This window comes from Parasteatoda tepidariorum, chromosome 2 (genome assembly GCF_982258835.1).
Source record: "Parasteatoda tepidariorum strain Cologne lab strain chromosome 2, Ptep-v5.0, whole genome shotgun sequence".
Lineage (NCBI taxonomy): Eukaryota > Metazoa > Arthropoda > Arachnida > Araneae > Theridiidae > Parasteatoda > Parasteatoda tepidariorum.
In genome coordinates, this window is record NC_141756.1 from 102,714,188 (window position 1) to 102,728,385 (window position 14,198).

At 29.8% G+C, this 14,198-nt stretch overlaps 1 protein-coding gene across 2 annotated transcripts in view; it reads left to right on the forward strand.

Annotated features, from left to right (window-relative positions):
- The window catches only part of LOC107455444 (plexin domain-containing protein 1), a 37,455-nt gene that overhangs the window by 16,349 nt on the left and 6,908 nt on the right, over nt 1-14,198 (forward strand). The window contains exons 8-11 of one of the 2 annotated variants that reach the window (XM_016073010.5): nt 854-949; nt 6,700-6,842; nt 6,920-6,986; nt 13,368-13,481. In XM_016073010.5, coding sequence (XP_015928496.2) covers nt 854-949; nt 6,700-6,842; nt 6,920-6,986; nt 13,368-13,481 — 420 coding nt within the window. The remainder of the gene's footprint in view (nt 1-853; nt 950-6,699; nt 6,843-6,919; nt 6,987-13,367; nt 13,482-14,198) is intronic. The other variant, XM_016073011.4, reaches the window with a different exon arrangement.

Here is a 14,198-nt window from a genome sequence, read left to right on the forward strand (position 1 = left end):
TAATGATAAGTATTGCTTGAGACACAAAAGTTAACCAATTGAGAAAATAACCTTGTAGTATTCAATTTCTGGTCTGAAAAAGAAATGATTTATTAAATATGATTAAATGATTTATGAGATTTATTTATTCAATTAATAGACCTAGCTGCAAAATTATAAAATTATATCTAATGTTTTATAACAAGACTGATTGTTGTAAATTGTTGCCCATTCTTTTTAAATGATGAATAATTTTATTTTGTGTACCACAACAGCAGAAATGCTGACGTTGAAACATCCCATGTCAGAGTATTAAGAGGAACTGTACTGTGAAATTAAAGAATAGATTTTTAATCACTATAACTTGATTAAAACTTAAATAATTCTGCAGAGCACTTAGGAGGTGTAATAGGTACTTCCAGTATTATGGTAGTATTTTTATAGCCCTAGGATCAAAATAGTATCAGAAAAATTATGCCCACAGTCCAAATATAGTTCTAAAATATGTACTCTTAGTATGAGATCTTTGCTCTAAAGTAAAATTTTAAATTAGATAATTTTTAACGAAAATCCAAAAAATGAGGGATGAAATTAACAGTGTTTTACAGTGTTAAAATTTACAGTGTATTTAAAATATAATCAGATATAAATATATTTTTTATATCTGAATATTTTTTTAATTAAAATTTTATATTTTCATTTTTATTGACCAATTGTATTGGTAGTATTTTTTTCATATCCAAAATATATTGCATATTGTTACCTTTTGAGATAATAATTGCTCTATTTTAAAATATGAAATTATTTTTCGTAAGCATTATGTTAGCAAAAGCAATATCATTGTAAAATTAAAATGTTCATATTATTTTTTTAGTTATCCGCAGAAAAACTATTTACGAATATCATAGAATTGATATGAAGAAAGAAGAGATTACAAACAAGACTGCTATTCTTTTCACTGCCTTAAAAAGTATGCTTTTTTTTTTTTTTTTTTTTTTTTTAGTAAATAAAAATGTAACTTTTTTTAATTTCTTAAGCTAAATGATATAAGACTTTGCTTAAGAGGGAAATAATTAAGGTTGTTTTCTACTACTGATGTATAAAGTCCCAGCTCTTATTCATTTACATTATCTTTAAGAAAAATGATAAAATTAGCATTCAAATTTTGCATAAATTACTTAATATTACTGGTAAATAATTTGTTATCCGTCATTTTTTTTTTTTTTTTGCCTTAAAGAGTGCTAAAAGTTTTTGAAGTTTTATCAAAGTTTGTATCATTTGTTTACTATTGTTATTTTTTTCCATAATTTATTGACGATATTTTCATAATTTGGTTCTTTATTTTTATTTATTTAGTTCTTTGTTAATAGCCTCTTACTTTGATTTACTATTTATTTGCAATATTATGTTTGTACAGATGAATTTATTTGTTAAATTAACTCCTCATAACTGCTTTCTATTTTTATAAATTGCATGTTGACATGTAGCTGTTCATTTTATTATTAATATTCCATGAACTTTACTTATAAAATGGTTCGAAAACAAAACTGTTCTTATGCAGTTTTTAATCCAACATTTTAGCCAACTATGTCACCAATAATAATTTAAGATTAATTATTTTGCAAACTTAATTTGTAAATTGTTTAAAATTTCATGGCGAATTTTTAATTACTTCTCATTAAGATAAGGAACAGTATGCATATACTTACACATCAGCACATGATTTATTAACTAGCAAATTTCTGGTTTGAAAGAATCGAATGCTGCAACAGAAAGATGCTGTAGCAGAAATTGTTATTAAATTCTTGTTTTTTTTTATTATAGTTTTTTAATACCTTACCACAAGATTTTTCGAATTTAGATTTATTTTATTTGTAAATCTGATGTAATATTACAAGAATTTTAGATAAGTGTAATATTTTCTTGATGTGCTTTGTTCCAATATGCTTCTATTATATATAAGCATCCTTTACTATCCTTTTATTGGCTGTTATTTATCACTTTTTGGACTATTTTCTTGTGGTTTTTAAAATTCTGGTATTTAATTACAATATTGTTACATAGCATAAGTCATTAATTTTAGCAGCCGTGCCAACTCTCCCACATTTTGCGGGAGTTTCCCGCCCTCCGGAATTGATTCAAAAAACTCCCGAATTTTACTGCAACTGACGGCCAAACTCAAAATTACCTAATTTTTCCGCGAGTGAGGAAGTTTTGTTTTTCTTTCTTGAATTCCACCCCCTCTTATCGAACTACCATCTGCCTGAAGCGTAGCTGCACGTGCTTTATTTTCCCCCCTCTTCAACACTCCTATTTCACCCGCCCCCTTCCACTGGGATTCGTAGGAATCTTCTTCCTCTCCTTTCGTGTGGAGTTGAATGCGATGACGTCACATGACGATATCGAGTGACGTCCGTACAGGAGTGGGGAAACTCGTACTCTCGATACTTAGAATTTATATTGTATCTTGCTGTTTTTATAGTTTTTAATGCGTATTTTTCCACGGTTGGCAGCAAACTTGTAAACTAGCAACGTGATATCCATTATTCGTTTAGTCTTCGTATATTAAAAAAAAAAATTATATTTTTTTTAAAGGATGTCTAAGCTGAAACGGAAATATGCAACCAATTTCAACAAATCATGTACCAATGACTTTAACAAGACTTAATTGCGAAGAGCTAAATCCGCAACTCTTTTTTTATGCATACATTAGAGACCCATTTATCCGGTATCCAGATAATCCTGGGGGAAATTTCACTCGTTTCTCCCGCCATTTTGAACTAAAACAATATGGGGGGGAAAGAAGCGAAAATTGTTCTCATCCTTGAAATTGAGTAGAAGAAAATGTGACAAAGGGGAGAATATTTTTACCCAGAGAAACGTCATTTCTTCCACGACCTTGAAGATTTTAGATCTTTATTTTCTCCTTGCCCCCCTAGGCCGTCAATCAAACTCAAAGGAGTGGCATGCTGATGTCGTTTTCTGTTTGATTTACGAGGGGGTGGGGAAAATGCATTGCACATGCATATCAGTGAAACAGAAGATGAAAGAGAAAAATATATGTATCTATTTGACATCGATTAATAAAAATATAATATTTTTCTTTTGAATAAATTCTGAAGTGTGGTATCATTCGCAAGTTTTTCTTCATGTGGAGTCGCAGCTACTTTAATAAGAAATAAGAAATCGTGTTCTTATTAAAAAAAAAAAAAAAAAAAGGAGAATTGTTTATTAATTTAAGCATACAATTATTTTATGAAGCAGATGTTTTGTTTTTCTGATTCCACTATGTTTGAATTTTTTTTTCTTCCTTTTCATAATAAATTTTGCACTCAATGAATAATTTTTATTCCTAAATTTTATCATTAGCTTTTTTTTTTTTTAATTCCGCTGATCTTGCCTTGTTCCAGGTTTTAATATTTGTGCTAGTGCCTTTTTTTAACTATCGTTTCGGTTCAATAATTTTCAAGTGTTGTTTTTATTTAGATTAATAAGTTTTCCTTTTATTTTATCGTCCCCCCCCCCATATAGGTATGAAATATTATTGCACTATTTAATTATTGGTTTTGTTTATTAGTTAATTTAGGAATTGTATTTATTATTTAAACTTGTTTTTCTTGTCTTAACTTGCAAATTTTTTTATTCTTTTAAATGTTATTTTTCTACAATTTTTTTCCTTTTTTGATTTAGGAGTGCTTTTCTTTTTTCTCTTACTTTAAAATGTGTTTACACTTTTTCCTTGTCATTTGGGTTCGATAAAACATTGATTAATGACACTTTTTGGTCGAACCGGGAAAACTGGGAATTAAGACTTAATTTTGCATTCTTATATTTAATAAATTGTTTACTTAAAATTCCTTAAGTATCAAATGTTGCATACCGTGCACCTTTTTTTTGAGGTTTGCAACGAATGGTGGGTGGTAATCCATGGTTTGTTATGCTGAGCTCATGTTATAAAAAGACTCCATGTTGCAAACACCATTTAAATTTGATAAAATTAAGTTTACATGGACAGTGCTCTATTGTTCATCTTGTAATATAATATTTACTTTAGTCAAAACTGCATCAATAATAAAATTTAAATTTAGTTCTCGAAACAAAAATTTATAAATCTTATATTTTGTCTAAGCTATTTAGTGCATAATTTTGATGATGAAGCATATTTAGGTATCTTGTAGTATGAAAATAGTATAAAACTGTTTTATGAACTTTTATCTGAGTATCAGTATTGTGGTGTGGCTAAATCAAAAAGGGGGGTGACTAACATTAAGTCAAATTAAGATTAAATAAAATTTAGATACTAATTATGTAAAGGCCGAAAAGGTAAATAATGGTGAACAGTGGAAGTGGGTGCAATTATTCAGGTAAGCGCAACAAAGGAGCATGCTAAAAAAAGGAAGAGAAAACAACTTATACTGTAAAATTACTCACCAGACTCATAGTTAATGATGCAGAAAATCATAGTTTATTTATAAAATAACATTTAAAAACAGGTAAAAATGCTTGGCAAACATGCCAACACCAGAAATCTCGGCCTAAGCCGCAAAAACCAAACAAAACCACAATTGAGAGAAAAACAACTGCTACTGACTATTTCTTCATTATGAAGATAGGGGAGAAAGCTCTCGCCAAAAAAAATTAAACTTTTGCGAATAACCACTCGGTTGGTTGGAGAAGGATCAGAGGGGCAAATCACAGAGCTGCAAATATTGGCCAACTGGCGAAATTAATTGTTAAGCTCCATGCCAAACATGAAGCGGGGTTGTCTAAAGTGGTGACACACCTGGTAAAGAATTTTGTGGAATGTTCTGGAACATTCTTGGCGCCATCATAAGATCAAAAGGGGCGCTTTGCATTTGATGCAAGCCGAAACGTGGGAAAGGTGACTTGGTGTCATTCTTCTCCATCCAACAAAAGTGGTTTGCTGACTGGACATACATCTTGCTGTCAGCAAGTAACAAAAGGAGGAATCTTCTTTTAAAGGAAGAACATAAATACAGAGAAAGATTACTTTCCCAAGGTTACAAAACAAATTGAGGCGTAAAACTTAAATATTACATGAAATATATTGCAAAGAATTATTGAATACTGATGAATAAATAACATTAATTACAAGTGTAAAAGGAAGAAATTAAAAAACATACAATTAAAAATTTATCACAAATTTAACAGTTACAATTATGTGGTGTGGCTAAATCAAAAAGGGGGGTGACTAACATTAAGTCAAATTAAGATTAAATAAAATTTAGATACTAATTATGTAAAGGCCGAAAAGGTAAATAATGGTGAACAGTGGAAGTGGGTGCAATTATTCAGGTAAGCGCAACAAAGGAGCATGCTAAAAAAAGGAAGAGAAAACAACTTATACTGTAAAATTACTCACCAGACTCATAGTTAATGATGCAGAAAATCATAGTTTATTTATAAAATAACATTTAAAAACAGGTAAAAATGCTTGGCAAACATGCCAACACCAGAAATCTCGGCCTAAGCCGCAAAAACCAAACAAAACCACAATTGAGAGAAAAACAACTGCTACTGACTATTTCTTCATTATGAAGATAGGGGAGAAAGCTCTCGCCAAAAAAAATTAAACTTTTGCGAATAACCACTCGGTTGGTTGGAGAAGGATCAGAGGGGCAAATCACAGAGCTGCAAATATTGGCCAACTGGCGAAATTAATTGTTAAGCTCCATGCCAAACATGAAGCGGGGTTGTCTAAAGTGGTGACACACCTGGTAAAGAATTTTGTGGAATGTTCTGGAACATTCTTGGCGCCATCATAAGATCAAAAGGGGCGCTTTGCATTTGATGCAAGCCGAAACGTGGGAAAGGTGACTTGGTGTCATTCTTCTCCATCCAACAAAAGTGGTTTGCTGACTGGACATACATCTTGCTGTCAGCAAGTAACAAAAGGAGGAATCTTCTTTTAAAGGAAGAACATAAATACAGAGAAAGATTACTTTCCCAAGGTTACAAAACAAATTGAGGCGTAAAACTTAAATATTACATGAAATATATTGCAAAGAATTATTGAATACTGATGAATAAATAACATTAATTACAAGTGTAAAAGGAAGAAATTAAAAAACATACAATTAAAAATTTATCACAAATTTAACAGTTACAATTATTTAAGCGTTTAATACATTATTAACAAATTAACAATTAACAAATTAACAATTAACAAATGATTATTAAATTAGATGAATGATGATGATTAAATAAATTAAGATGATTAAATAATTAAGTTAGATAATTAAATTAGGATTAACAATTGATTTTACTTAATATGTAGTATACCATACTACAAGTATTATTAGTTATTACAATGGTGACTATTTAGTAATCTTTTTATGGCAATAATGTAAGTATTTAAATGCAATATAGTAAAATCTTTATTGGTAATGTTGCATTTTCTGTGACACAAAATGTATTGTGATATTGCTTTAAACAATTCTAGTATGAACCCAGGTTTTGCTACTAGTATTTTAGCATAAGCAAATTTTACTACTTATTTTAAAAAAATAAAGTTAAACTCTGTTACATATTAGATAACACTAGAATTACTTACAGAAATAATGAAAAAAATCGCAATAGATTATTCTAAACAGCTTAACAATTTTCTAAATGTTGCTTTTTAAAAATAAGTTTAGAAAGCGTTATGAAAAGAAATAAGATTAGTTTTCTAATTATGCAATTGATGTGTTTACTTTTTAGCCTGCATCTATTACACAGATTGTGAATCTTGTATGGCAGCTGACGCAGGATTAGACTGCGTTTGGTGTCAGGCTACTAGGCGTTGCTCTGATGGGCTTGACAGAATGCGTCAAGATTGGCTCAATGCTAAATGTGATGTTGAGGTTTGTAATTGTTTTTGACAATTCTTATGTCCCTAGGTGTTGTGATATCATGCTAACTTTTCATTTCCATATTTCAGAGGCACACTATAAATTGCAGCTTGTTGCCATCTGCTGATATAAATCCATATGTACAGCCTCTGACAGGTATTTATATTATGCTAATTAGATTTTTTTTATTGTTCAAATTTACTGACATAAAGAAAAACTGGTCTCAAAATGTCTTATTTTTTAAAAAAAAAATTTGAAAATAAAAGGCTATTAAAAGTACTTAATTATAGTTCAAGATTCTTGAACGTACTTAATTAACATTATTGCCAGTTGTTTCAAACAATCTTTTTTATATTTTAAAGAATACAAAAACACAAATAGTACTATTATAAATAAAATCAGATCATTACTTTTTGTACTTTCGAGATATCAAGTATTTTTTTCAGAAAAGTAAGTATTTACTTTTTTTTCCATATTGTAACTGTGCTTATATATGTTTGATAAAAAAATTTTTTTTTTATTATTATTAAAAAATTATTATAATTAATATATAAATAAAATTATTATCAATATTAAAAAAAATCTGCATTTTCTTAAGCAGTTTTATTATATAAATATTCTACAATTTCTTTGTCCAATAATCTGTGAATCCCAATAATTGCACAACAATGGATAAAAATTATCAATCAGATGAAAGTAAATGATTTCCCATTGTGTTATATTATTATTGGCTTCTGAAGGTTGCTGCCAACTCTCTGAATTCATTCAGGTAACTCTTGAATTCTAATGCTTTCTCTCAAACTCCCAATGTGAGTATGAATCTCCCAAGTTTAGTTTGAAAATAGGAAAATCCCAACAAAAAAGAATGAAGCATGGGAATAGTATAAACTGTGTGTCCTTGCAAAAATGTTTATGCAAGTCCTAATCCTGCCTTCTCAGCTTTTATTCAAGGAGAGAGAAAATAAAAATGTGAAATATAACCAGTCTCATTTGAGTCTGTGATACTCTGAAATGGATGAGAAAGAAAGAACTTATTCAAAAGAGAGAGAGAAATGTATGATGTCATAAATGCTCCGTTTAGGAACCAGCTTAAACTGATCTCGTTGGTGAAAGATTCTGTGTTTGGGTTGAATTGATTTCTGCGTGGTGAAATGATTGGAATAGTATTGAAGTGTAGTTACGATGCCTCTGCATGGTGCGTAGTGCTTATTTTCGATTATCGTTAATTAAAAGCCCTTAAAGGTGCTTTTTTCATTGGGTGTTTTTAAAAAGTGCTTAATTTTCCCATTTCAAAATGAGATAATTCCTTTACTATGGTGATTTTCGCTTCGAATTATGCAAAAAGACACAGCTCACATTGTTCTATTCAACGTTTTCATAATTAATTCGATCCCAATCTATTTTGGCGTATAATCAGTCCGTAGCGTATGAACACGCCATTCGTTTTACAGGATTCAAAATTTCATGATTTTTGACAATTGTCAAAAACAATGCCGAAAGTTTTTTTTTGTTGACATGACGGTTAAAACAAGATAAAACCGTCAATTGTCAAAAGCTTTCCAGCCCTGCCTAATTATGATATTTTTGAGTGCTTGAAAAGTGCTTAAAAGGTGCTTATTTTTGCTGAATGATTTGGCTACACACCCTATGAAAGCTCTATATTGAAATTTTATGTCAAATATATATATTTAAAATCATTTTATGTTTTTTTTTTTACATTATTCTACATCTATTCTCTTACGGCGCAGCGTCCAATCAATTGCACAATCTTTAGTTAAATGTTTGTTAAATAATATTTTAAAGTTATTTTTTTCGGTTTACATAACTTTACAATGTCTACACAAAAATATAATTGGATATAATATAATAAATATATGATCGATGATAGCAGTTTGATTTAGATGTTAGCAGTTTTTATTATTACAATGATTAACCATAAGATATGTAGCATGTTCTCGTTACCATGTTGATTTTCACCATGCATTATGCAAAAGCGTGCTTTTCACATTGTTCTATTCAATGTTTTCACAATTCATTTCGGCGTACTTTCAGTCCATAGCGTATGAAAGTGCGAATCATTTTACGTGTTTGGCGAAATACTTGCGAGTCGGCGTGTGCGTCTACTGAGCGGGATTCGGTGAGATTATTACCTTCTTGTGTGCAACTCTGCTGCATTTTGCAAGATATTCTCCATTCCCGGCTTAATTTTCCATCCTTTGATATCGAACCGACAAATCTCTCGATCATTTTATAACAGCTAATATAATCAAGAAAAGAGTTCCTTGTCAGAAACAAGTTATTTTCTACTGATCATCTAAAGTCTTCGAAAATAATTTTGTTATTGTATATAGTGCTTAAAAAGTACTTAAAAGGTGCTTATTTTTTGTTGAAAGATTTGGCTATGCACCCTGCTCTGGCATTTTTAATCACATATTGACCGTTTCTTTTTTTTTTTTTTTTTTTGTCGAATGAATGTGCACGTGTGTGTTTTCTCTTATCGCTCTTAAAAAAATTTATAAGCCTGAAAAACATTGTTACGCAATTTAAAGACTGTTAAACACACGGAAGAGTTTCCTCCTATTATTAATCTAGAAAAGGCACTTTTCTGCCTTCTGCATCTATTGTGATGTAGATATTAACATATCCCATAAGGAAATTGTTTCATAAAGGTGATAAAGTGCAGGTAGGACCAATACTTGTGCTGTAAGGAAGTTCAAGGCAAATGATGCAAAATCATGTATTGTAGCAAAATTGCAAACTCTACTGTTTTCTGTAGCAACAGATAGCAGTAATGACAGAAAAAGAATGTAGCAAAACTAAAGAATTGTTATTGAGATGTGTTTGCCATTTGATTGAGTTGGTAGTAGCAAAGGGGATAAATTTTAATGGCATAATACTCAGTGTTTTTTATTACACCAAGAAAAGCTCTTAACGAAATGAAAGAGTTTAAAACTAAGAAAACCTTGGAATTGAGATTCAAACAATTTTGAAGCATGTGAAAACAAGATGGTTGTCAATGAGATGATGTCTTGATAGTTCGAAGAGTATATTTAGATTTCTTTCCTCTGATTTTACTAAAGCTCTTTGTCAGTTTATTCAACATGCTTTACCAACTTAAGAGAATGTATGTTGTTAATTACAAAGCCAAAAACCCTTAATTCAAATTTTATTATTATTGGATATTAGTATCGTTTGTTCAATCTGAGAGTGTGTGAAGAATTATTATGTCCATTAAACGTGGATTATCAGAACTAAAATTAAATTATCTTGTTATAGAACTTCAGAAACTGTTAAATGTTTAAAACCAGAAGAAAAACTCTTGTGTTATTCAGCTGTGAAGAAGTACGATGCAGTTGTGAATGCCGAGGTTTTAAATCTTAACATAGTCAAATAAGATGAATCAACAGAAGAGAGCATACATATTATGCTCATTCACAGTTTTGATAATTACTGGTGATGAACTCAGCGGAAATCGTTCTTGAAAGTAGAATGAATAAACAGTGGTCTCTGATGGGTTGAATTATAATTCCTCTAAGGATAAAAAGGAATTTAATAAATTGGTTAAATTTGAATTAATCTTCAGTCATGTTAAGAAGGATTGAACTGATAATAGACCTTCTTTTTCTAAGAACTTGAGAAAATCTTTTGCCAATAAATTGTTCCAAAAGTAAAACAATGCTTTATTTTTGGATTTCAGCAGCGATTTTCTGTAAAAAGCTAATTCTTTATTATATTTTTATTGAGTAAAAATAGTTCTTATTAGCTGTAATTTTATGATTTATTTATTTAAGTGAAGATTATAATCTTAGATTGAGTTTTTTATATTTTTGCTATACAGTCAAACCCCGCTATAGTGAACACGGTTTATAGTGAACTCCCGGATATAGTGAACGAAATGTTAGGTCCCGTGCCTTGCTATACACGTATAAGGTTATTTTTTGTGGTTATAGTGAACCAAAAAAGGGAGGAAGTTGGATATAATGAACCTTTTTCTGTCTTCAACCGATTTTCTTCTTCATTTTTTTGTAATAATTTTGAAATTTTTACTTTAAAATAAATACATATACCGATTTTTAAAACCATCTATGGAGGGGAATTTAGCGATAAGCTTCTTTTATCTCACTTTCCCATTCCTAAACAAACCAAGCAAATATTTCCAACCCTACTGGCAGATAGTGCACCTGTAAGGTGTCAGTAGGATCAATATGAATTTTCTGTCAGGATTGCTCATCAGCTAAAGAATAGATACTAAATGTTTTTTTTTTTTTTTTCTTTTGTAAGCAAGACGAAGAGTAAGGAAAAATAACACATTTTTCGCTACTAAATAATATTTTTCAGTCATTTATTTAAATAATGTGTAATAAAAGGGAGGAGTGTTTGGGAACCACTAGTTAAATTGCCTGCGGAACGGATATAGTGAACTCCCGGTTATAGTGAACCAAAATTTCGGTCCCTTGAAGGTTCACTATAGCAGGGTTTGACTGTATTAACATATTTTTAGATTTTTTACTATATTTATTTATTAAGATTGAGTGTTTTATATTATTTTTGCAATTTTTACTACATAAACATATTTCTAGATTTTTTACTATTTTTTTTTTTTTTTTTTTTTTTTTTTTTTTGTATTATATTTCTTTATTTTGAAAAATCCATTTTTTTAACAAATCCCTGTTATAAAATTTTTTTGTAAATAGCCTTCCTCCAAAAAAAAAAAACCCTTTTTAATTTTGTGATGCTGGCTGTAATGCAGAAAACATTATTTCTTGCCGCATTTATGCTGCTAGGTACTTCTTCCAAAAGCTATCATATTTCGTTATGAAACCATGTTGATGTATGTGATTTTGATTCTTAAAAGTTGGAATTTAAAAAAAACTTGGCTACTAATATTCTTGACATTATTTCATAATCCTGTTTTGTTTCTTTCCAAAATATATCATGTGTATAGCTGCCAACTCTGCTGAATTTTCCAGTTGATTACTGGATTTTGCCAGCTTCTCCTGATTTATCAGTTTAATAAAAAAGTTCTAGTTTTTGTACATTTTGAAAAATACCCTAAAATTGAGTTGGTTTCCTAAAAATAATCCCTATCGAAGTAGAATTTTTGTACAGATTGTTGCTTACTTGCTTGAATATTTAATTGTTACTAATACATAATGAAGCGAACCTTATTTATAGAAATCAGTTCAACACTTTTTTTTCTTCTTAAAAGCTCATTTTACTTTTATTCAGAACTCTCTTTTTAAATTAATTTTTAAAGAAATCTTATCTTTGATTAATTAAATGCCTATTAATATTCGGAATTATGAGGATACATAATACATAACATTTCCAGTATGTTTAATGTTAATGATATTTGGAAAATATTGCTGTTTTTCCATTTTGATGACTATAAAATTCCCTATGTGTAAAATATCTAGCACATTGTGCAACAATTATCATAAAATTTATATTAGTTCATAAAAACTGGAGTTTTTCCTCTCCATATTGGCAGTTATGCGCGTGTACTATCCGGCTATCTCATGAACTCCTTCTGGCAGCACATTGAGTGCTGGTCATGAAGTCGGTCACTGCATGCTGGGAAGTAGGGCTAACCATTTCTCATTGGCGCTTAGGTTGGAAGAGACCTATTAGAAAGTTTTGCTATAGTAGACAACTTCAGACTTTCATTGAGGAGGAATTCTGGTGATTGCTGGATAGTATATTCTATTCCTTGTTTTGCATCAGGCTTTTAACATGGTTTTAAGACTTCTTATAATTATGGCTTGTGTATTTTCTTAAGCGGCTGATAATAGCTTTCAGTATTTCTAGAATGCTGCCTTTGTTTTAGTGTACACCGTAATGCAAGCTTATGTTTTTGTTTCTAATTATAGTTTTTGGTTCTACCTCGTCAATATTTTCTGTTTACACAGTTTCTCAACTTCATCAATTCTTATTTAAAGAAACAAAAAAAGTGATGTGTATTTCTGTGATGGATTTTTTGGCTTTCCATTTCATTTTTCTGCCATTTTAGCTTTTCTTCTATTTTTCCGGTGTGGAATTTTGGTTGAAGGTTTTTTTTTTTATCAATATAAATTCTGTTTTGTCTGGTGGGTAAAAAACCCACTTTTTTTTCATTTTGTTCTTTTTTTACTCTAATTTAGTTAAGTCTCTAAAAGGGGGGAAATAACTAGCATTTTTAAAAATGTAAAAGGATTGGCAAATAACAAACGCTAGAACCTTTTTAAAAAAAAGTTAATTAACCTGTTTACTCAGCATGCATCACACATTGCATTACATTTAACCTACACATAATTATCTTAACTTATCTTTATCGATTGTCTTATTAAATCATACAAAAAAGTTTTTATACTAGTGAATTCCTTTCAAATTGATCACTTTAATCATGTGTCGTATGGCTTATGTCTTTGTTATTAACCTTCAGTGAAATAAAAAAAATTTACTTGGTACTAACTGCAAGGAATTTAAGAGGAGGAATATAATCACTGTTTTGATTGTTTTATTTTATTATTTATTTTTATGTTTGCATGGTTTTTGTAGATTCTCCATTTAAACCTTTCACAATTTTCCCTCATACTTCAAAACCTGATATCCATTATGATCCATCCGAAGATGAACACCATTATGATGATGAAGCGTCTTCTAGTGCCAGAGGTATATAATTACATTAGCCCTGAAGTACAGCAGATAAAACCTTTTAAAAAAAAGAAAAACGTGAAGCTAATTTTCCTTTCCTCTTTTAACATACACTTACATTTACATATTTTTTTCCTGTGAAGAATAATTTCACGTTGCACTTGCATTAACTAACTTTTATGATATTGCTATCATATCTTGCTTTAACTACTAAATAACTTCTTGAATTTGTATCTAAGCGCTTTATATCTTGGGGTTTTACCATTTCAAGTCTTGTGATCAATGTTTGCACTTTTATAATGTGTTGTTTTTATATTGCATTCTACTTACTAATATCCATTCTATTTACTAATAATGCACTACCCTGCAATAATTAATCCAATGTTGCGTATTTTTACCTAACATTGTTCTAATTAATTATTTTAATTGTTTTAAATTTTTTTAAAAATTTCCTGTTATTTAGATTTTAATTCTAGTCACTTATGAAATATACTGTGTGTTTCAAATAGGGAGCAATAGATTTTTTAGGGGAAAGTTGGGCATATCATAGGGAAAAATTGCATGGCATTGCACGAGAACTGTTATATGTTGCTAGATAGTGTTTTGTTAAGTGCTGAAGATGGATTTTTTTTATATATATATAACCGTTGTTGAGCAGCAGACTCAATTTTGGATTTACGATGTTCAACTCTGTAGCTTTGTAATTTTTAACCCAATCCAGAAGACAAGGAATTT